The sequence below is a fragment of the Macaca thibetana genome, chromosome 1 (genome assembly GCF_024542745.1).
Source record: "Macaca thibetana thibetana isolate TM-01 chromosome 1, ASM2454274v1, whole genome shotgun sequence".
NCBI lineage: Eukaryota > Metazoa > Chordata > Mammalia > Primates > Cercopithecidae > Macaca > Macaca thibetana.
In genome coordinates, this window is record NC_065578.1 from 119543350 (window position 1) to 119568817 (window position 25468).

General features: G+C 41.5%; 1 protein-coding gene across 32 annotated transcripts in view; it reads left to right on the forward strand.

Moving 5' to 3' along the window:
• LOC126931165 (myomegalin) overlaps window positions 1–25468 on the forward strand; it is a 382023-nt gene that overhangs the window by 116772 nt on the left and 239783 nt on the right. For 26 of the 32 annotated variants that reach the window (XM_050749061.1, XM_050749186.1, XM_050749050.1 and 23 more), the window contains exons 6-8: window positions 483–606; window positions 796–971; window positions 6731–6848. In XM_050749061.1, coding sequence (XP_050605018.1) covers window positions 483–606; window positions 796–971; window positions 6731–6848 — 418 coding nt within the window. Of the gene's footprint in view, window positions 1–482; window positions 607–795; window positions 972–6730; window positions 6849–22000; window positions 24438–25468 lie in introns of those variants that run through there. The other 6 variants (XM_050749082.1, XM_050749093.1, XM_050749195.1 and 3 more) reach the window with 1 other exon arrangement.

Genomic DNA, 25468 nt, shown 5'->3' on the forward strand with positions numbered 1-25468 from the left:
GGATTACTGGTTTTAAAGGAAGAGAGCATTTCTGTGGCTGTCCAAATGGATATCCTGTCCCAGCAACCTAAATGGAAAGAACACTTGAATTTCAAATAGCAAAAAAGGCAAGGAACTAGCAAAGCATTCTAGGAGGCAGTGTCAGTGGAAGAGTCCCAGGACAGATGACAGTGAATGTGAGCCATTTGATGACTACTTGCCTTCCAAACGAAAGTTCCTCTGGAAGCTATAAAGATAATGAAGGCACTAGGATGTCAAGTATATACTACTTGACAAACAACACAAAGTTAGAGTTTCTAAAAGTTTGGAACTTTTTCAACCTGAAGAAGTTGAAGAGCTCAGTTCCACAGATAACTGTAGAGGGAAAAAATGCTCAATTTTTCTTCTTACTGGTGTCACTCTGAATTACTGGAACAACCTTAATGGTTCCACTTGCTAAACTGTATGTCTGGCTCTGACTGGCTAATGCTCTGTGGTTTTAGGGCTGATGTGGAGAATCTCAACAGTCAGAATGAAGCTGAGCTCCGACGCCAGTTTGAGGAGCGACAGCAGGAGACGGAGCATGTTTATGAGCTCTTGGAGAATAAGATCCAGCTCCTGCAGGAGGTGAGGAGCTCCCAAAGTCCATAGCTAGTGGTTCTCTTTTATTCATACTCCTTTTCCTACTACCCTGCCTTCTGGCATTCACCTTTTCCATCTCTACTTTCCCTCTCAAATTCATCAGTGTTCCTGGGTCTTAGGGCTCCTAACCTGGGTAGAAATTTTGCGGCCTCTCACTTTTTGTTCTTTTTCCAGGAATCCAGGCTAGCAAAGAATGAAGCTGCGCGGATGGCAGCTCTGGTGGAAGCAGAGAAGGAGTGTAACCTGGAGCTCTCAGAGAAACTGAAGGGAGTCACCAAAAACTGGGAAGATGTACCAGGAGACCAAGTCAAGCCCGACCAATACGCTGAGGCCCTGGCCCAGAGGGACAAGTAGGTGCCTTTGGTGCTCTTTTTGTCGCTTGTCTTTTGCCCATTCTCAAGGCATACAGCAGCTGCACTGTTCCCTTTCAAGGATTGACAGTAGGAGCTTCACTATTTCTAAGACTTTATGGGTCCACAACCAAAGTCGTTCTTTTCAGGGTTGAATTTTCAATGGTATCCATTATGAAAACTCACTTAATGGATTCAGTGGGCAAATAGTGGCAAACAAGAGACACGGATTCACTTATTCAGCAAACATTTACTGGGCACGTCACATGCCAGATACTGGGCTAAGCACTTCAGTTACAGAAACAAAAGACCTAGTTCTTGTCACCAAGAAACATGTTACATGATTTTAATAAGTTCCCTGATAGAAGAGCATGGAGTGCTCTGGGGAAATGAGGGTCATCCATTCTACATTAAAACAGCAAGTTGCCTGCTACGGTCTGAATATTTGTGTCCCATCCCCACCTCCCTCCCCCGCCAGTTCATGTGTTGAAATCTTAACCCTTAAGGTTAATACTTCTGCCTCCAGAAGTATTATAGTTAAGGTTAAGGTTAATACTTCTGCCTCCAGAAGTATTATGAGGTGGAGCCATTAGGAGGTGATTAGATCACTGGAGATGGAACCCTCATAAATGGGATTAATACGCTTGTAAAAGAGACCCCAGAGAGCTAGTTAGCCCCTTCTACCACGTGAGGATATAGTGGGAATGTACCATTATGAGCCAGAGTGTGGACCTTCACCAGACATTGAACCTGTCGGTGCTTTGATCTAGGACTTCCCAGCCTCCAAAACTGTGTGAAATACATTTCCGTTGTTTATAAGCCACCCAGTTTATGGTGTTTTGTTATAGCAGGCCAAAAAGACTAAGATAATGCCATTGAAGGTTTCCTAGAGGAAGTGAAATCTGAGCTGAGGTTTGAAGGATGAATAGGAGCTAGAAGAAATAGGTAGAAAGTGGATAGGGAAAGGAAATAGTCTATGCAGAAGGAGAAACTATGGAGGGAAGACACAGGGAAAGGAATATTTCAAGAACTTTAAATAATTGTACATAAGTGGAGCAAGTGAGAAGACAAGTGAGAGGTAGGCTGTTTTGAGAACAGGGGTCTGATTGTGCCAGCTTTGTACACCATTATAAGGAACTTGGACTTGGTCCTGAAGGTAACTGGGCAATTGTTGAGGTCACCACAATCTACTGTCTGGGTTACTGCAGAAACTTTCTAAATGTCAGCTCTACTTCCAGTTCTGCTCCTCTCATTCAATCTCAACCTAATAATTCAGAGTAGTTCTGAAACAGACAATTCAACAACCACAAATTGGCAAATAATTTAGCCTCTTAGGTGCGTAAGACTGTGATGGCATAAAAAGCTTTAAGGAGCTTTTAGCTGAATAGGCAAAAACCACATGTGCACACCATGACCAATGTGATCTTTCCAAGACATAAATTTAATTGCACCATTGCAGAGCCATTTAAGAAGCTTTCCAATATCTTTAGGGGGTAAGATCCATAGTCCTCATGTGGCCATCAGAGCCTTTATGATGTAACCTCTGATTTCTCCCACACTCATCACCCACCACCATTCCTTCATACTTCATTCATGCCAGGCTAGTAATAATAATAATGATGGCCAAGCTTTGTTGAGCTATTACCGTATAGCTGAGTACTTTATGTTCTTGTTTAACAGCCCCATGAGATATGAATTATTATACTTTATTAATGAAAAAACTGGCATTTGGAGAGTTGTGAAACATGGTTTCAGGGATTGCTGACATCCAAACCCTGAATCCATACTGCCTCCAGAAGCATAAGAAGCTATGGCAGGTCTCCAGAATTTTGCTCATGCTTTTCCTTCTGTAGGAAACATCTGCCAACTTTTTCCCTTCTAGTGAACCTCACTAAGGCATCAATCGTCATTTCTTTGAAGGCTTCGTGATAGCAGAATGAAGTTTCTGTATTGTTTCTTTTATATATATATAGTACAATTCTCAGTATGGTGTTGTATTTGCTTGCTTTCAGATTTTCCCTTCTAGGTTCCCCACGACTGTCTCCTATTTGAACCCCAATAAAAAAAACTGAACTAAAAACCAAAACAAAACAAAACCCCAAGTAAAGCACATGCACATCTGAAAATAAATTGAGGCCACTCATATCAGATGGCCTTGAGCAATTTTGGAGAGTGGGAGAACAGATCCTCTGTAGAGACTGAGGGTCAAAGAGATGAGCGAGGTTTGAGGTTTAAGAAAAGTAGAGATGTTCTAGTGCAGATACAATGAGGGAATTTCATATGGAGTCCACATTCCTCCTCCTCGTCATCATTGCAGTTTACATTTGTATAATGTTTTTAATTTTTTTGTTTTTGTTTTTTGAGACGGAGTCTCGCTCTGTTGCCCAGGGTGGGGTACAATGGCAAGATCTCAGCTCACTGCAACCTCTGCCTGCCAGGTTCAAGCAATTCTGCTGCCTCAGCCTTCTGAGTAGCTAGGATTACAGGGGTGCACCACCATGCCCAGCTAATTTTTGTATTTTTAGTAGAGACAGGGTTTCACTATGTTGGTCAGGCTGATCTCAAACTCCTGACCTCAGGTGATCCGCCCGCCTTGGCCTCCCAAAGTGCTGGGTTTACAGGGATTACAGGCGTGAGCCTGTAATGTTAAGTTTTTAAAGTTATTTCTGCCGGGCACGGTGGCTCACACCTGTAATCCCAGCACTTTGGGAGTCTGAGGCAGGCGGATCATGAGATTGAGACCATCTTGGCCAACATGGTGAGATCCCGTCTCAACTAAAAAATACAAAAATTAGTTGGGTGTGGTGGTGCATGCCTGTAGTCCCAGCTACTCGGGAGGCTGAGGCAGGAGAATCGCTTGAACCGGGGAGGCGAAGGTTGCAGTGAGCTGAGATTGTGCCACTGCACTCCAGCCTGGCAACACAGCAAGACTCTGTCTCAAAAAAAAAAAAAAAAAATCACAGCTGGAAACATTTCATTTAGTACCCAGCACGCATTTTCAAGGACCTGGAAGGTTCATGTTCTAATATATACAAACAGAGAATATGCCTAGCACATGGATGATCAATAAGTGTATTTGAACCCATAGTTTGGATACCTCAGCACAGTATTTTACAACTTAACCCTAGTCTGAGGGTCTGAATTTTCAGTCTCTTCTCCAGCCATTACCTCTTCCCTGGGCCTTAGTTCCAGTGACTCTTCCCAAATTGTACACTGGGTCTTCATGCCTTTGTTCCTTTGTTCGGTCTCCTCCTTCTGAGCCTGGAAAGCCACCCAAGTCTTTGCTACTGTAAATAGTGTGCAGTGAACATTTGCATGTATATGTCTTCAGGGTAGAATGATTTATATTCCTCTGGGTATACCCAGGGATTGCTGGGTCGAATGGTAGTTCTGCTTTTTGTTCTTTGAGGAATACTGCTTTCTACAATGGTTGAACTAATTTAACACTCCCACCAACAGTGTATAAGTGTTTCCTTTTCTCTACACCTCACTAACATCTGTTATTTTTTGACTTTTTTTTTTTTTTTTTTTTTTTTTTTTTTTTTTTTGAGACGGAGTCTCGCTCTGTCGCTCAGGCTGGAGTGCAGTGGCGGGATCTCAGCTCACTGCAAGCTCCGCGTCCCGGGTTTACGCCATTCTCCTGCCTCAGCCTCCCGAGTAGCTGGGACTACAGGCGCCCACCACCTCGCCCGGCTAGTTTTTTGTATTTTTTAGTAGAGACGGGGTTTCACCGTGTTAGCCAGGATGGTCTCGATCTCCTGACCTCGTGATCCGCCCGTCTCGGCCTCCCAAAGTGCTGGGATTACAGGCATGAGCCACCGCGCCCGGCCTATTTTTTGACTTTTTAACCATAGTCATTCTGACTGGTGTGAGACGGTATCACATGGTGGTTTTGATTGCATTTCTTTAGTGATCAGTGTTATTGAGGTTTTTATCGTATGCTTGTTGGCTGCAGGTATGTCTTTTGAAGTGTCTGTTTATGTCCTTTGCCAATTTTTTAATGGGATTGTTTTTCTCTTGTATATTTGTTTACATTTCTTATAGATGCTGGATATTGGACCTTTGTCCATGGCATAGTTTTCAAATATTTTCTCCCATTCTGTAGGTTTTCTGTTTACTCTGAAACCACTCAATCTTTAAAATCTCTTCTCCTGGGCATCACTATACTCCTTCAAGTCAAATGAATCATTTCTTTATTTTTCTTCCTATAGCTCTATGGCAGCACTCAATGTACTATATGGTGCCTCCATTCTGGTAGCATTTATTATATTCTATTACTATTATTTGCTTATGTACAGTCACGCATCACAAACTACAGGGATATGTTCTGAGAAATGTATCTTTAGGCAATTTCATTCTTCATTGTGTGGCCATCACAGAGCATACTTACACAAACCTTGATGGGATAGGCTACTGCACACCTAGGCTATATGGTATAGCCTATGGCTTCTGGGCTACAAACCCGTACAGCATATTACTGTACTGAATACCATCGGCAATTGTAACACAATGGTAACCGTTTGTGCATCTAAACATGGAAAAGATACAGTAAAAATACTGTATAAAACATAACAAATAGTACACCTGTTTAGGGCACTGACCATAAATGGAACTTGCAGGACTGGAACATGCTCTGGGTGAGTGAGTGAGTAGTGAAGTGAATGAACATGAAGGCCTGAAACACATTTTATAGTCATACAAAAATATTTTCCTTATATCCTTATTCTAGAAAAGGTTTATTCTGTTTTTAAATTTTTAATTTTTTTTTTTTTTTTACTTTTTAAACTTTTTTGTTAAAAACTAAGACACAAACATACACATAAGCCTAGGTCTACACAGTGTCAGGATCATCACCACTGTCTTCCACCTTTACATCTTGTCTCCTGGAAGATCTTCAGGGACAGTAACACACATGGAGCTGTCATCTCCTATGATAACAACACCTTCTTCTGGAACAGCTCCTGAAGGACCTGACTGAGGCTACTTTACAGTTATGTTGTTTAATAAGTAGAAAGAGTACACTCTAAAACAACAGTAAAAGTATAGTATAGTAAATACATAAACCAGTAACATTTATTATCAAGTATTACATACTATACTTATGTTATGTTTTTATACAACTGCCAGTGCAGTAGGTTTGCTTACACCAACACCACCACAAACAAGTGGGAAATACATTGCACTATGATGTTACTGCAGCTAGGACTTTACTAGGTGATAGGATATATGCAGTATGATGACATAATGTTGACAGAAACAGGATATGGCACATGACTGTAGCTGTGTGTCTTCTCACTCTCCAAATCACTAGCAAACATGTGCCGGTGGAATTTAAATTTTTGCAAAACAGAGATTGTTTCTTTTCCAACTTCATATTTCCAGTACTTGGTAGAGTGCATTGAGTACACAAAATAGTTATCCAAAAACCGTTTCTTGAATGGAACAGCCACTACCACCACCACCAAAAAATTCTAGGCCCTTATTCCAAGAGTTAAATACCTACGGTCTAAAGATCTATGAATAAACTTCAGGAAGTCCATGAACCTGGTGAAAATGTAAGCAAAAAGTTGTTTGCGTATGTATTTGGGGGCTGGGCAGAAAATACATGGTTTTCTAAAGAAATGTATCAAAATGTTCAATGATCCAAAAGGGTAAAAACCTGCTGTACTAGACCATGCTATCTTTGGAATGAGGTGAAAAAATACGGTAATAATAGTATCATGATCATAATTATTGTCCTTACTTCTCCTTTGCTTCAGGAGAATCGAAGAACTGAATCAGAGCCTGGCTGCCCAGGAGAGGCTTGTAGAACAGCTATCTCGGGAGAAACAACAACTGCTACATCTGTTGGAGGAGCCAACTAGCATGGAAGTGCAGGTAAGGCTTGGTCAGTACATCCAGAGGCACTCGCTTCATGCTTTCATAAGCCCTACTTTTTAATATCTACGTGTATTTGTTATCTATTGCTTTGTAACAGATTACTGCAAACTTAGCAGTTTAAAACACCTTATTTTTGTTATCTCACAGTTTCTGTGAGTCAAGAGTCCAGATATGGCTTAGCTGGGATCTCTGTTTGGAGTCTCCTAAGTGTGAAATCAAGGTGTAGACAGGGCTCTTTTCTCATCTGGAGGCACACCTAGGGAAGGATCGACTTCTAAGCTCCTTTAGGCTGTTGGAAGGATTTACTGCTGTGTGGCTGTAGAAGTTACGGCAGCTTCCTTCTTCATAGCCAGCAGCAGAAAGAGTCTGTTACTTTTCTCACTTCTAGACCCTCTTTTAAGGGGCTCATTAGGTCAGGCCCACCAGCATAGTCTCCCTTTCGTTAACTTAAAATCAACTGATTAGAAACCTTAATTACATCTATATGACCTCTTTACTTTTTCCATATAACATAGCATAACTATGCAGTGACATTCCATCACCTTTGCCATAGTGGTTAGAAGTTATAGGTTTTGCCCATCTTCAAGGGGTGAGGATTACACAAAGATGTGATGGCCAGTGGGTGAGAATTATAGGGACTACCTTAGAATTTGCCAGCCGCATCAAGTGATTTATAATTATATAGAACATACAATGTTTTAGGTTATTTAGGTTTTGAGGGTTAAGTTGTAAAATACTGTGCTGAAGTGTACAAACTATGGGTTCAAATAAACAGTTACTAATCATCTATGAGCTAGGCATATTCTCTGTTTGTATATATTAGAGTGTGAACCTTGCAGATCCTTGAAAATGTGCTGGGTACTAGATGAAATGGTGATTACTATTTCTGTACAATTTTATCAGACAAAGATAGAAATTTGCCTCCAAATTTTTTTTTTTTTTTTTTTTTTTTTTTTTTTTGAGACGGAGTCTCACTCTGTTGCCCAGGCTGGAGTGCAGTGGCATGATCTCAGCTCACTGCAACCTCTGCCTCCCAGGTTCAAGAGATTCTTCTGCCTCAGCCTCCTGAGTAGCTGGGATTACAGGCGCATGCTACCACACCCAGCTAATATTTGTATTTTTAGTAGAGATGGGGTTTTACCATGCTGGCCAGGCTGGTCTTGCACTCCTGACCCCAGGTGATCTGCCCGCCTCGGCCTCCCAAAGTGCTGGTATTACAGGCATGAGCCACCGCACCTGGCCATAATGTGGTTTTAATATTGAAAAAAAGAACTCACTGTGGTAAAAATAATTGCATTGATTTTCTGGGAAGTTACCTCAAAGGGAACTCCTCTCCTCCATTCAACTTTTAATTTATTAAAACGATATTTTCTAAAAGAACTTTAGAATATACCTGCACCCAAACAACGTAAGCAATTACCTGGTATCCTTATATTCTTGCACTGGTCTTAGACTACTGATAAGACAAAATGTGGGTGGTTTACTTTATTGGTTCACATATGGAAAGGTTGGGGTCAAGATAAAAGAGCAATGATAGGAATTAGTTTAAACCATTGCTTCCCAACCTTTCCATTTCATGGCACATATAGCAAATGGTAATATTTGTAAGGTATGGAGGTAAACGGATGAAGCTTCTTACTTGGAGGTGGCCAATTTGGGTGCTTAGGCCGCTATGAGGGCAGAAAAAAAATCACTATCTTGGCCACAATTACAAACTTCTTAGACTGCAGCTTCATTTTGGTTGGAAAGCTCTGGTTAACAAACTCAAGAAATGATGTGTGTGCACATAATTTTACAAGTATGAATACAAATTGAAGTTCATAGGCTTTTTGCAAGATACATGTTGAAATATATGGAAATTTTCTTAAGGGACTCTTGAAAATATTTTTTTTTTTTTTTTTTTTTTTTGAGACAGTCTCTCGCTCTGTTGCCCAGGCTGGAGTGCAGTGGTGCGATCTCGGTTCACTGCAAACTCTGCCTCCCAGGTTCACGCCATTCTCCTGCCTTAGCCTCCCAAGTAGCTGGGACTACAGGCACCCACCACCACACCCGGCTGATTTTTTGTTATTTTTAGTAGAGACGGGGTTTCACTGTGTTAGCCAGGTTGGTCTCGATCTCCTGACCTTGCGATCCGTCCATCTTGGCCTCCCAAAGTGCTGGGATTACAGGCATGAGCCACCATGCCTGGCCGAAAATATTTCATAATACATTTAATTTAAAAAAGCTTAACTGAGAATAAGAATTGAATTTCCATCCTGATTATTTGTTAGCTGTATGACTATGAATATGTCATTTCTCAGCTTCCATATACATAAAATGGGAAGATTACCTCAACTAATCTCTATAGTTTCCTATAATGCTAACATTCTATTTTTATCTTATTTCAGAATTTTATTTCATTCTATTTTAGTTCAGAATTTACACAAGTATTATTTCTTTCAAAATGTTCACCTTCTGAAATGAAATCACTTTTATTGCTCCTTTTTTATTTACAGGCACATAAATACTAAAATATTTTGTACATATACGTATTTTCATCATCTTTGGTAAGCACTGAAATCAATATATTTAGTTCAGTATTTTCCATGCTAATTAAGGAATTGGTTTGGTACCAGTTTTCAGAAGACTTAAAGAACCAAAAGGTTATAATTTCAAAGAGACTAAATAATTTATATTCTATTCTAAAAGGATGCTTAGAACAAGAATAAGTACAGCATCCAGGGGATAATATTGCATGACCATTGGGCAGAAGAAATGCATCAAATCACATAAACTGTACTAAATTGATATGCTCTTTTAACATTGCCTAATAAAAATTTATTGTTATTGTTATTACCCAATACATTGTACATTTAGAAACCTGATACATTGTGCTGTTTGTTCTATAAGACAGTGTTTCCTACCCTTTTTCATAGAAAATTCATTTTCATAGGAAATGTGTACATCTATGGTATTCTGAAATAAGTGACCATGGCTGCTCACGGTTTGAGGCAATTGCTCATGGCCCCCTCAGGACCCATGCGCCACCCTGAGAGGTGAGGGGATCAGCATCTTTGCACAATGGTGGACCATGCTGAGGTACACTGTGCTGGAATACCCAGGTTGGAAACCTCTGCCACAGGAGGCCTCTGATAGTTGGTCCTCTCGAGTGTGGAGAATAGAAAGTCTCCCATAGCATATTTCCTTGTTTCTCCCTTTGGGTCTACGTCTTACGGGGAAAAAAAAAAAAATTGGGCCCAAGGACTGGTAGTGTCTTCCCTCAATTTACATAGTAGTTTAATTCATGGAAAAATTTAGTGTAAATTAACATCGTGCTCCTATATACAGAAGAATTAAGTTCTAGGTTCAGATGATTGTAAACAGTTTTATCATCAACCAATGGAACACTCAAATTCCAAAAGTCATTTGGAATTTGGGACAATACTTTGTCCTGTAACATCCCTTGCCTCACTTATCATTGTGACAACATCAAAAACAAGAAACACCCCCATAAATTTTCAAAATGCTCTCTAGAAGATGAGACAGTTGCTCCGTGAGTACCACTACTTTAGGGAGTCCTAGCCTTCCAAAGGTTATAGTCCGATGAAAGATTGGTATGTAAACAATGAACTAAAATACAGTGTGATAAATGAGGAGACGGAAATACACGCATGGTGCTAAAGGAACCCACAGCTGAAAGGGATTAACTCCAAGGAGGAACTCACCTGGAGGTCACCCTTCTGTTGAGCCTTAAAAACTGGATACACCAGGTAGAAAATAGGAAATGGAGCAATATATACAGTGATGTGGAACACAACTAAGGAAATGGAATTGGGAGTAATCGATGTTACCAAAAATAAGTATTGGAGAATTATAAAATACATAGCTGGAAAGTACCATAAATGTTGAGCTAAGGGCTTCATGTTGTAGGCACCAGAAAAAAAAAAGCAAGGGGAATAAAAGCATATGATTTGCATTTAGAAAGGCAATCCTAGTTGTCGTGGAGACTGCGGATTGTTTGAAGAGCAGATAATTGATGTCACCTGTTGAGAGAGCAAATCATAATCTGACACAGCTATGAACTGCTTTGTCAAGTCTGTTCTTTGAATTGGTTGGGGGAAAGAATATTATAAAACCAATTACAAAGCACTTTGTCTCTCCCCTCTGCACAGGTAATGTATGATGAACCTTGGTATTTGTGACTCTTGGAGTCTATGTTGTGGGTGTTATCCTTGTCTGCTAACAGTATACTTCCGCTGTAACAGTTAGAGTTCCACTGTATTCTACTCAAACCTTGTCTGCCATGCCAACTGTCACCACAGAAGAAAGACCCTTACAATGTGGAAGGCAAAAGTTCGATTTCTAAGCTCTGGGCCTATTCTTCAGAGGCTAAAGAATCTCCTCAACTCCAGTGAAGCCATCCCTGGAATCCCTCACTGATTCAGCTGGAGGATGGAGGAGCTTGAGTTCTAAAGACTTATTCATGTCCTTTAATTCCACCTACACTTCACAATTGAGAATACCACAAACAGCTGGGCCCTAGAAGAAAGAAGAGCTCACAGATCTTGCACTTCTAGGTCTGAATTGTCCAGGTGAAGAACACTCATTGACCCCACATCCCATAGATAACTATTTCTCACGTGATCCCAGTATGAAAGTCTGGAGTATAATGAGTATAATATACTCATTATAATATCTGAGTACAGGAAGTTCATTCAGAGTCTTCATTCCCTCAAATAAGACAGACACTTTTGATAAAGATTATTTAATTGATCTTACAGTCTTTTTAGCTGTTTTCCTTTTCCATTCTACCAAAACATTCTACAACATTCACTTTAGTGGGAATGCACTTGTACAATATTTATGAACATCTATAATTCTCACAAAACAAAAAAAGTACCACTAACTAGACATGCCATTGATTGACATCATTCCATATTTCCTTCCAATCCTTCTTGATGTCCATTCAGATCAATAGTATGTGTGATCAGAGTGTTGAGGAGCTTTTTGATGTGAGGCTGTGACATCTTGTCCACATCTTTTTCACTAGGGAGTCAGAAAATCTAATAAAGTTTACAAAGCATTTTTCTCTTCCTCAGTAAAGGTATCTACAAAATTGCAGAGAAAAGCTAGCAATTGTTTCAGTTATTGATATTATTTCCTTCTACAGAATGTTAGAAGCTTCATCTCAATGAAGGTTTTAAATGAAACCAGACCTGGAGGGTGTGAAGGCAGAAAAAATGATGCCCTTGCAAAGGGAGGTCTGGAGGAATTCTTGTTTTGTTTGTTGCCTTTTTTCTCTCTCGCTGCATTTCTCCTTCAGTATAAGATAAGCAAAATTTATTAACATGTAATCTCACTGTGGTTGGCTTCTAAAATGAAACAGGATAACACAATTAGGGAGAGGCCCACATTAAGTAAGTGAGACCTTCCCACTCACACAAATTAGCACAGTCAAGCTGTTGCATTTATGCCTTGTTTGGAACTTAATGTAAATAGTACTGCATGCAGTGAGGCATATTTCCTAAAATAGCAAACATTCCTGTGTTACCATGGAGAGATCTGCTTGGAGGTTAAGGCAAGAATGTGCTCTAAATGCTCAAGGCAGAGACTGAAAACCTTGCAGGGATTAGTAGCTCAGGCAGCTCTGGACAACTTCATATAAGGAGATTTTTTTAGAGTAGCTTTTCAGTATCGCCTTCTTTCGCTGATGAATGTTGAAGCTGGAGACTCATTTACAAATCTCCGTTCAACATTATTGTCTCCCAGACAACCTTCATTAATAATGTGTCTCCGAAGCAGGCCTTATCAGCTAAAACAATCATTACTCTAATCCTTTTGAGCAGCAAAGGAAGTGGAAAAATAGGCAGCTGCTTTACAACTTAATGAAAAATATTTATTGAGCACTTGTAATGCACGACGTACTGTTAGGTGAAGGAAGAACACAAAAATGTATAGGATTTAGTCTCTGCCTTCTAGAGATTACAATAGGAGAAAGTCACTGATGAAAAAAAATACAAGGCAGTACAGAAAGGAAAAATCATCATGGACGGGATTCAGAAGCAAAGATTTTGGTCTCTGAGGAATGAGTAGGATTTTACTAAGTAGAGATGAAAATGAAAGGCATTGCTTTATTCATTCATTCAATGATTATTTATTGAGATCTAGAAAGATACTGTTCCAAATACTTCAGAAGCAGTCTTAGTCCACTCAGGCTGCTATAACAAAATACCACAGACCGAGTGGCTTATAAACAATAGAAATTCATTTCTCACAGTTCTGGAGGCTGGGAAGTCCAAGATCAGGGCACTGGCATTTTCAGTGTCTGGTGAGGGCCCACTTTCTGGTTTATGGATTTCCTGTTGTGTCTTCACATGGTGGAAGGGACTAGCTAACTCTCTGAGGTCTCTTTTTTATAAGGACACTAATTTCTCCCAAAGCCCCCACCTCCTAATACCATTATGCTGGGGGTTAAGATTTCAACATATGAATTTGGAGGGGAATACAAACATTCAAACCATAGCAGATACCAAGATGAGAAAGCTGTGGTTCCTTTTCTTAAGTAGCTTACCAGTTAATGGGGAGAAGGCAGGATGGAGGAATGACATACAAATTACTGTGTGTACAAAAAGTATTTTGGAAGATGGAAGAAGACAAAGATGTCTTTTGGTGGTACTTAGAAAGGCAGCTTGAAGGAAATACTTGACGGGTGGATAGGATTGTGACAGGTGGAGGTGGTAGTGATAGAATATTCCAAGTGTATGAAGTATAGAGGTAGGGAAGTTCAGGGTAGAGAAATAGTAGCAGGAATAGAATATAGGGGGACAGAAAAATGGAGTGGAGCCAGATTCAGAGAACTTTAAGAGGCAGGTAAAGAAGTTTATGATTAATGGGCGAGTCATTGGGTCTCCAGGTTTCTTTGAAGGAGAGTGATATCTGAGCTCTGCTTTAGAAAGATTAATCTGAAAGGAGGATAGAGTAGAGGGCAAAGAAGTTGAGGGGACTCATTATTTTGGAACTCTATTACTTAAGATATGAAGTCATTAGGGCCAGGCATAGTGGCTCACACCTGTAATCCCAGCACTTTGGGAGGTCGAGGTGGGTGGATCATGAGGTCGAGTTTGAGACCAGCCTGGCCAACATGGTGAAACCCTGCCTCTACTAAGAATACAAAAATTAGCCAGGTGTGGTGATGCGTGCCTGTAATCCCAGCTACTCGGGAGGCTGAGGCAGGAGAATTGCTTGAACCTGGGAGGTGGAGGTTGTAGTGAGCCAAGATAGTGCCACTGCACTCCAGCCTGGGCAACAGAGCAAAACTCCATCTCGAAACAAAACAACAACAACAAAAAAGATATGAAGTCATTAGAGGGTAAGGAAGGATGAAAATTTTGTGCTAAGGCAAAAAACCAAAATAAAATCTTAGTATATAATAGTTCATTTTCTCATTCATACATTCTAGTCAATGACTATTGAGTGCTTTCCATGACTAGGCAATGGTGCTGTTAGGTACTAGAGAATTACCTTCTAATGAAGGAGACAGATAAATAACCAAATAATCAAACAAATACATAACTTCAAATTGTGATAAGTACATTGAAGAAAGCAAAGAGCAGGGATTGGTAGACTTTTTCTGTATAGGGCCAGATAGTAAATAAGCTGTGCAGGCTGTAAAGTTTCTGCCATCGTTGCATAAAAACAGCCATACACAACACATACGAATGAACATGGCTGTGTTCCAACAAAACTCTATTTGCAAAAACAGGTGGGAGCTGGATTTGGTCCACAGTCCATAGTTTTCTGACTCCTCATATAAAGTACTAGGAGGAAAGGGAGGCACTTTAAACAAGGGGAAGACAACAATCAGGAGATGAGTCTTTCCTACAGTAATTTTGAGATGTCTATGACACATCCACATGTAGATATCAAATAGGTAACCCGGTATTTGAGAGTGGCACTCAGAGGAGAATTCTACAATAAAAATATAAATTGGAAGCCACCAGTATAAAGATGGGAAAGGATGAGATGACACCAGAAGAGAACAGAGAGGTGAAAAGGGTCTAGGACTGAGCACCAATGAACAAAAGGTACACAGTGTATGACTCTTAGTTCATAAATCTAAGGCAGTCATCAATTTAAAGTCCCCGTCTGAGTCAGGATGGTGAGAAATCCAATTTCATGCGTTTGGTATTTCCTCCTATCCCTGCTTTCTCAGCTAGTTAAAGGTCCGTAGGTTTCACCAGGTGCCAAAGCACCAACGAGACTACTCTGATCATCGATCTCCCACGAAAGCATCCCTGCCTCAGTAAGCAGGGTTTTGCCAACCCTAGAAGCTTGTTATATTGAACCTTTTATGGAGCCAGAATCCCCTGCTGAAAAGTGCAGCCTTTCCAAGTCACCCCATTACTTCCCTCTCTGAGGTCCTGCTGCTTCTCCAGGGCACTGATATGGAATGGAGGTGGGTACTTGTTACTCTTTGACCTCCAGTCTCTTTCCATCTGGGTGAAATGTCACTCTCTCCTCTTCGTTGACTTCAAAAACTTTTCTCTCTCCTCTCTTCACCAATGGGACATCTGGCTCAATCTTCTCAATGGGCTTAAAATTTCATAAAAGTCTAGAAATGCACTTGGCTTCAAACATCCTCTGCTCTTTGCTCTGCAAAAATTCCAGAGTCAAGGAAATGCTAAGGGCTTGATCATCAGATTAGAAAAGAGGGAAGGAGAGGGCCAGGCGCGGTGGCTCACGTCTGTAATCCCAGCACTTTGGGAGGCTGAGGGCAGATCATCTGAGGTCTGGAGTTCAAGACCAGCCTGACCAACATGGAGAAACCCTGTCTCTACTAAAAATACAAAATTAACTGGGTGTGGTGGTGCATGCCTGTAATCCCAGCTACTCAGGAAGGCTGAGGCAGAAGAATCGCTTAAACCCGGGAGGTGGAGGTTGTGGTGAGTCGAGATCGCGCCATTGTACTCCAGCCTGGGCAACAAGAGTGAAACTCCGTCTCACAAAAAAAAAAAAAAAAAAAAAGAAAAGAGGGAGGCAGAGATACATTACACAGGTAAAAAAACAAATTTATATCCAAACATTTACCCTCTCACCATCTGCCTAGGGAAGAAGTACTAGATGAAGCTAGAAGGGAAGTAGGTTAGGATCTTTTTGTAGAGATAACGAAATGTCAACCTACAGGTAGTGCACAATGATGGATCTTTACTGTGAATGTTCTGCAAATAACGTGCACGATAATTATAGTGGTAAGCTTCTAAGGCTGTGTGATACAATTCAGGTATCAGGTTTCAAGAACCTGAAATGGAAAGTGCAGTGAAAATGTGAAGCAAGATACACATGCTAGAGATGTTCAGAAAAAGGACAGAAAAGAAGTTAGCTTTTGGCTTGACAGGGAAGGATTCTGGGAAGTAAATGTCTACTCTGATGTTTTCAAATCCACTTGGTTTACAAGTCTACCCATTGCACCCAGTCATATTAGGAAATGTTATGCCTCACCTTATCTGTCCTGTTAGTTTCTCTCTAGATTTTGACAATGTTAACCATCCCTATCATTCTTGAAACTTCCCCCTCCCACCTGTGCTTTGACTGTGCAACTGCTCCACTTAGTATTCCACTTAGTTGTCTCAGTCACCTCAGCATGTCCCAAATAAGTGTTATTTTTTTGCAAACAGATGCTCCAACTCCTACATTTGTTTATTTATGCTACTTTCTACCAGTCTTCCAGACTCCAAACCATTATCTCCATCTTAAACCCTTTCTTTTCTTTTGTCCTCTCTGCATATACACCATCAAGTCCTGCTGTTCATTTCTTCAAGGTGATTCTCATATTTACCACTTTCTTTCCATTTCTATGCCAGACCTTTATTACCTCACACATGAATAACTGTAGGGTCTTTTTAGCAGATCTTCCTGTAGCCATCCCAAAGTTCTCCTTGAAAGTGTAATCCATCCTGTTGCCTGGGTAATCTTCCTAAAAAAAGGTTTTCATCATGTCATTCTCTGCTTAAGTCCATAACATTAAGTCCAAGTTCTTTTGCCTTTGTCAAAACATTAACCAAATTCTAGTTGCCGAGGCACTCCATAGCATAGTGTCTGGCTTACAGTTGGCTCTTGATACATGTTCTTTGAATGAACAACTATAGAGGATTAGATGTATGTGTGGATGAACCTGGTCATTCAAAAATCCCCAACATCTCCCTTTACCTACAGGCTAGCACTGCGTTTAACCCAAGTTCCGTGGCTTTTAATGAAGCTATTTTATTTTGCTGGAGTCCCTTCCTTGGCCTCCTTCATCCTAACACCCATCTCAAGTGCCACTCTTGTCCCTTCAACTATACCAGCCCATACTAACCTCAACTTTTTCTGTACTCACACTAAATTGAACTCAGTACCGTTTAGTTTACCAGTCAATTGTTCTAACTGTAGCGTGCACCTTTTCTCCCTTTTAACTAAACTGAAAGCTCACTGAAAAGAGAAAAAAAGGTATGTTTGCATTCTTGCTCATTGATTAACAAATACTTTAAAATTTACTTAACAACCTATGGGTATTTAATAACCTGAAAGACTCTAATGTTTACTATTAGATGGATTTTGCTGAGAAGCATACTACTGTAATCTGCAGACGAACTGGAAATCTCCTGGCTTTAAAACAAGCATTTCAAAATGCTGTGTTGTTAATTAATGGAAAGCATGATTGTTTCTGACTTCTTAAAGGTTTCAAAGAGCACAGGGAAATCACACACCTGCCTGTGTGTTACCACAAAGCCTAACTGGCTTTACTTTGACATTCTTGCATTTTCTCATCTGCCTTAGTTTCTCTACCAGAATCATGTTTTTCTTTTGGTGCACAGTTTTTTAGTAATTAGAATAGTTATTTCCAATGTCATAAATAGGGCAGTGAAACCTAATACAACTGGTTTGGGACATGGGGATTTTCCACCTCTCCAATTCTTTTGGAAACTCCCTCTCAGCCCAGAAGTAGGTCTTAGAACACTACCACCCAGTTGCCACACAGGGGGTGCAAAAGTGACTATGGTGACTGCAACATTTAGAGGTCAAAACAGAGATAGTGCGAAAGACCCCACACCACAGTAATATTTATAAATCTTGTTCCAAATGCGGATACAGTTCTCTAAATTCAACATAGATTTTGTAAGTAGTTCTTCATTGATGTGCTTTTCTATCTGCAGAAGTTCTGATCCTTTGTCTCATACAGCTTAGGATAGTTCTCCTTCAGTGGTTTTCCAAGTATGGTTCCCAGATAGCAGCATCAACATGATCTGGGAACTTGTCAGGAATGCAAATTCTTGAGCCCCACCGCAGACCTTATTGTGTCAGGAACTCAAGGGGGTAGGTCCCAATAATTTATGTTAACAAGCCCTCCAGGTGATTCTGATGCATGCTTAAGTTTGAAAACTGCCGTTTAAATTCAACATATTTCATTGTAGATTAGGAAATTAAAAGCCAGATATAAGTGACTTAACCTAGGCCATAAAGCAAAGAAGTGCTTATAAATGTATTTATCCATCAATGTTCAGGGTGAACTGTTGATATATAAAATTAATAATTTGTTTAATCACAATATGAAGCTTATTCTCAAATTTTTTATGTGCCTTCACTAAGTTTTAGAAGTAATAATTTTATACTAAATCATTACAGAAGCCCTAAGTCTCACCTTAACAACATGCCTTGCTTCAATCATAAGTGTTTGGTGCACACATGCATATAAAATATTATCCTAAGGTGGGGCGCAGTGGAACCCGGGAGGCAGAGGCAGAGGTTGCAGTAAGCCGAGATTGCGCCACTGCACTCCAGCCTGGATGACAGAGTGAGGCTCCGTCTCAAAAAAAAAAAAAAAAAAAAAAAAAAAAAGCTCATATGGATAGGCTTAAGTTTTTAATTTGCAATTGGGTCTTTTACAGAATTTCTTCTGGGCTATATTTTATAGTATTTTCCTAATTTTCAAAACTGTTCTTAAAGTAGGGTGACTTTCCACCAAAGAAATCCCTCAAATTAAAATTTTTGGGGCAATAAGTTTTAACTTATTTACTCCTTTTAATCTTTTTAATTGAAATATACTAATATGTATACAATCTACAGATCTAAGTGCCCCATTCAATGAGCTTCAACAACTCTACACACCTATGTTACCTTCATCCAAAACTAGATACAGAACAGCTTCATCACCTCAGAAGATTTCTTTGTGCCCCTTTTCAATCACTTCTCACCCTGTCTCTCACCGTTCAACCACTTCCTGACTTATATCACTATAGATCTGTTTTTTCTATAGTCTGTTGCTTAGACTTCAGATGAGATCAGATACATTCAGGGTAGTACGGCCGTAGACCTGTTGTCAGACTTCAAATAAATGGAATCACACAGGATGTACTCATTTGCATATGGCTTGTTTCACTTAAGATGTTTTTGAGGTGTATCCATGTTGCATGTATCTGAGTTCATTCTTTTTCATTGCTGGCTAGTACTGTATTGTATTGTATGAATACACTAAAATGTGTTTCATCTACCTTTTTTCTTAGTAACAATTATATTTTTTTCTTGTCACAAAAGCAGTTAAGTACTTACTGTAAGTTATGTAAAATATGTAATAATGTAAAAAATTATAGAAAATAAGGAAAAAAGAAAATAAATATCCATAATTCCACTCTCTAGACATAACCATTACTAATAACTTGTGGATCCCCTTTGAACTTTTGTTATTATATAAGTTATCTTCTTACATTATATATCATCATATTTAGTATAAAAATTCTTATTTTAGGTTCAAGTTTTACCACTTAGACCCTATATACCCTATATTAGTGTGTTAAATTGGCAGCCCTTATTTTAACTATAAAATATTTTCTAAATTAAATAAAATCTAAAATACCTGAATAAACATTCATTGTCCAAAATTCAAATGATACACAGTATATAGAATAAAAAGTAAATGTCCTTGCATAGCCCCACCACAGGTAACCAGTTCAACTGCAAACTCTTGACCACAAGATAATAATGATAAGGACCAAGAAGTGCAAAATTTATTATCACATAATTTTCCTAAGTTTTATTTTTAAATTTTTATTTTCTATATACCAGTGATCTTTTCGTTGGGAACACCTTATTTCATAATACCAAATGCTCATATAGGGACTAATTCTAGTACAACAGCTTATATCGACTTTGAGATACATTTTTGAACTATTTTCTCTGGAAGTGAACAGACTGCCATCTTCACATTTTCTGATTGCTGAGTGGTTTATTCCCATCTGTTTTTGGAAGTCTAGATATGTATAGTTTTCTCAGTATATTGATCTTTACTTATAGCAAACATATTCTTCAATGGCAAATTGCCTTTTCACCATTTGTATTGACCTGTATGACTACACCAAGCTATCTATATACTGTCATTAAAATTTGGAGACTATCAGTTAGATGCAAAATCCTTTTGAAGAACAGAGAATAACCCAAAGTATAATTCAGGGTTTGCTCTTGAAGAGCACTTTGTTTCATTCACATTTTCCTAATAGGAAAATGTGGCTTGCATTGACAGTAAAAAACAAGATCTGGATTACACTTAAGACTGGGTACGGCAAGGTAGTGTCCTGGCAGGCAGTCTGTCTTTCCATCAGTCAGGGTAAGTCCAGAAACTCTTTGCCTTTCTATAGATCACCATAGATTCCAAAGCACGTTGCTTAATTTCTTCCAACTTTGAAGCTCACATACCTAGAGGCAGGCAAAATGCAGCTGTAGTTTTACTGGAAACCCTTTTATATTCTTGGTTTTTGAGTCAGAATACACACAGTAGATGAAATTACATATGCAAAATTCTACAGCCTATGATATTAGGCCATTCTTGCATTGCTATAAATACTTGAGACCAGGTAATATATCAAGAAAAGAGGTTTAATTGGCTCACAGTTCTGCCGGCTTTATAGGAAGCATGGTGCTGGTATCTGCTTGGCTTCTGGGGAGGCTTGAGGAAGGTTACAATCATGGTGGAAGGTGAACCTGCAGCAAACAAGTCACGTGGCCAGAGCAGGAGCAAGATGGGGTGGTGGAGGCACCACACACTTTTAAATGACCAGATCTCAGAAAAACTCACTCACTATTGCAAGGGTAGCACAAACCCATAAGGGATCTGCCCCCCTGACCCAAACACCTCCCACCAGGCCCCACCTCCAACACTGGGGATTACAATTCAACATGAGATTTGGTGGGGCCATATATTCAAATCATATCGCCTACTAAGCCCAAAGCTCTAAGTACTGTCTTTCTCTCTTACAATAGAGCTACAAGATTTTGCTTTGGTGATTAAGAGAACAATACAATCTTATGTAGGCAGAGCCCCATAATGTTTTAAAGTGACTTAAAATATTCCAATTCATATTAAAATAATAATAGCCATTATTTAATGAGCTAAACATGGTTAAAGCATTTCCTCAAAATTATCTCATTTGGTCTTCAATATGAAGTTTGGGGGGCTTATTATGAACTCTCATAGATGGCATTTGGATGTCTTCAGGTTTAGGAGGATGGGCTCTGTCCTGGGGACGAGGTTCAGAAAAACTTAGACGTTGCTGGCCTTAGCTTACAAGGTCAAGTTAGTAAAAAAAAAAAAAAAAAAAAAAAAAAAAAAAATTTAACATGATTAGAACTGAGAAATGGCCTGCTCTAGGGGACTGCAAGTGATTGCTGCGGTTGTTCCTCTTGTTCCGTGTCTGAATGCCTCTCAAGTCAGGAAGAGAATTCTTTATTAAAAATGGCCGGAGGGCGCGGTGGCTTAAGCCTGTAATCCCAGCACTTTGGGAGGCCCAGGCGGGCGGATCAGGAGCTCAGAAGATCAAGACCATCCTAGCTAACACGGTGAAACCCCGTCTCTACTAAAAAAATATGAAAAATTAGCCGGGCGTGGTGGCGGGCGCCTGTAGTCCCAGCTGCTCGGGAGGCTGAGGCAGGAGAATGGCGTGAGCCCGGGAGGCGAAGGTTGCAGTGAGCCGAGATCGCGCCACTGCACTCAAAAAAAAAAATGGCCGGAGGTACCTGCATCCCACCTAGTCAGGGCTCTAGCTTCCCTCCTCTTTGTGTGCAATCCAAGTTTTAGACCCAAGGGTGGAGGACCTACCACTGTACAGTGCTGAGTAAGACAGGGTTCTCACCGAAGTCAGCGAAGTTCCCAGTCCTTTCTGGCGCGAGCTGCATTCCCAGACACTCCAGCTCTTGCCGAAAGGAGCTCCGTCTTTTGCGCTAGTGTTTGTCTACCCTCCCCTGCCCTAAAATAATGAATGCCCTCTACCTGAGGGAGAGACTTCAGTGGCGGTAATCTACTCGCGGCTGGCTGTATCCTTGAAAAAGCACATTTCCCTTCTACTATCTTCAAGATCTTGGTTAACCAGATTCACATTGTATTTGCAGGACGCTTTCTCAGGTGACTGCTCAGTGCTCTTTTTTACCGAAAGTAGGGCAAAGTCCCCCAAGGGTGCTAACCCTCCCCCACCCACATCAAGGAAGAAACAGTCCTCTACTCTTTTCTGGACATTCCGGTTCAGAGTCGAGGTAAGGGTTGCACGGCCCCGCCCCACCCGCCCCTCCGTTACCAAGCCTTCCCCCGCCCGCCTCGCAGTCTCAGGGCCTTAGAACCCAGGCGGGGCGAGGCCGGGAGAGGTGGGGCTGCTGGCTGGAGGCGGCGGCGGCGCGCAGCGGTACCTAGCGGCGCTGCCCGGCTGGCAGCCGGAGGACGTGGCACTGTCCGAGGATCCAGGGGGAGGGGATTCGGCCTTCTCCTCCCCGCGAGGAGGAGCCTCGGGACATCCTGCAGAGGCGGGAGGATCCTTGAGGGCACTGGTGCGCCTTTCAGGTGAGCTCTTAGCAGATAAAAGCGGCTGGCTGTGGTCCGCGCCAGTAGTGCTTTCTGCTCCGCACTCCCAGTGAGCCAGGTGCGCAACCGGAGTGGGGGCGACGGGCGTGCTGGCCACCCCGCATGCGCAGAGCCGGGAGCCCGCTGACCGGACTACAGCTCCCAGAGGAGCCTTGTGGAAGCCGCAGACGTGGAGCCGCTGGCGCCATCTTGAAATCTGATCCTCAATCCCCGAGCCTTTGAGTCTGCGCGGCGGGCCGCTGCTGCTCCGGGAGCCCAGTCTGTTAAAAGGGTAGGACGTTGAGGACGCGGCGGCTGGCGGGAGAGACAGCTGGGGAGAGACATGGCAGGGTCGGAGCGCGGCCTGCGCCTCTGTCACTCAGCATCCTCTTAGACGTTTCCACGCCCGCCCCCTGCCCAAGGGGCGGGGCTGACGGCTGTGGTACCCGGAGCCGGCGCACGGGGTAGGGGTGCACCCCTGCAGAGTGAGGACCCCACTGGGCTGTGCCATGCTGACTGGAGACCACTGAGGCGGGAGACAGAGCGCGGCGAAGAGCCATTGAGTGGTCATCCAGTAGCCGCCGCCGCCGCCGCCTCAGGAAGCTTGGCACCCGCTAGGAGGGAAGATGAAGGAGATTTGCAGGATCTGTGCCCGAGAGCTGTGTGGAAACCAGCGGCGCTGGATCTTCCACACAGCGTCCAAGCTGAACCTCCAGGTTCTGCTTTCGCACGTCCTGGGCAAGGATGTCCCCCGCGATGGCAAAGCCGAGTTCGCTTGCAGCAAGTGTGCTTTCATGCTTGATCGAATCTATCGATTCGACACGGTTATTGCCCGGATCGAAGCTCTTTCTATTGAGCGCTTGCAAAAGCTGCTACTGGAGAAAGATCGCCTCAAGTTCTGCATTGCCAGTATGTATCGGAAGAATAACGATGACTCTGGCCCGGAGGTCAAGGCGGGGAATGGGACGGTTGACATGTCTGTCTTACCCGATGCGAGATACTCTGCACTGCTCCAGGAGGACTTCGCCTATTCAGGGTTTGAGTGCTGGGTGGAGAATGAGGATCAGATCCAGGAGCCACACAGTTGCCATGGTTCGGAAGGCCCTGGAAACCGACCCAGGAGATGCCGTGGTTGTGCAGCTTTGCGGGTTGCTGATTCTGACTATGAAGCCATTTGTAAGGTACCTCGAAAGGTGGCCAGAAGTATCTCCTGTGGCCCTTCTAGCAGGTGGTCGACCAGCATTTGCACTGAAGAACCAGCGTTGTCTGAGGTTGGGCCACCCGACTTAGCAAGCACAAAGGTACCCCCAGATGGAGAAAGCATGGAGGAAGAGACGCCGGGTTCCTCTGTGGAATCTTTGGATGCAAGCGTCCACGCTAGCCCTCCACAACAGAAAGATGAGGAGACTGAGAGAAGTGCAAAGGAACTTGGAAAGTGTGACTGTTGTTCAGATGATCAGGCTCCGCCGCATGGGTGTAATCACAAGCTGGAGTTAGCTCTTAGCATGATTAAAGGTCTTGATTATAAGCCCATCCAGAGCCCCCGAGGGAGCAGGCTTCCGATTCCAGTGAAATCCAGCCCACCTGGAGCCAAGCCTGGCCATAGCATGATAGATGGAGTTAGTTCCGCGTTCCTTAACAGGTCTTTGAAACCCCTTTACAAGACACCTGTGAGTTACCCCTTGGAGCTTTCAGACCTGCAGGAGCTGTGGGATGATCTCTGTGAAGATTATTTGCCGCTCCGGGTCCAGGTATACAAAACGGCTACACAGTGCCTTTCTGATTATAGCTAGCTGGCCTCTGGCTTCACATGATTTCGGTCTAGGTGGAGGTTAGTAATATTCTAGACTTGAGAAAATTAGTCATGAGCCCATTTTTGCTGCACCTTTTCTGTGTCTCATTTAGTAAACGTGATTCGTACTCAGATAATTTGCTTTTCACAGTCTTTGTAAAATCTGTTGGCCTTCCCATTATCAAAATTGTATACCTTTTAAAACAAAAAGGTAAAGATTCCCACTTCACTTTTATCCTGTAAAAAGAAGACATTTAATCTCATTTCTGGCACTAGAACTTTTCCTCTTATCTCCTTTTCTTTCTTTTTCTTTTTTTTTTTTTTTAACAACTTTTAAAATTTGTTCTTGTTTTCAGATTTATAGACGTTTCCTCCCAATGGCTTTCTGTAAGGCAGTTAGTTCTCTAGTTAGTTCTTCCCAGAGCATTGAAGCTTTCATCCGCAAAATGCCTGTAAATGATTAGAGCATAAGGTAAAAGGTTTGGGGGAAACCTATTAATCCACCAGTAAAGTATTATAACATCTGGACAATATTTATTATAATGAATAGTTCATTTGAGGATTAGTGATGACTCATTCATAAAAGAGACAGGAATTCAAGTATTCAAGTACAGTATTGTCACTCAAAACGTTAAGGCATAAACTGTTCACAGCCAGAACTCTGCTGAGTTCTACTGGAAGATATTTGATATTAAGAAAGGATTAACCCATTATTGGATCAGAGGAGAGTTTCATTCATTATAGTCTTGAATTCTTAATGACTAGAGGATGGCAGTTGCTTAATTTGAACCATTCATGTCTGCCCAATTGATTCTATACCAACCTTTTAAATTCAGCTATGGTAGTTTGTTTCTATAGCAACAGTAAATGCTAGGTTCAGTTAACTTTGTGAAACATACTGGCATGTTCCACTTGATACAACTTATTTAGCAATACTGTCACAAAGGTAGATGTGATCTAGAAGGCATTTTTAGAAAGCCTGCTACTGGT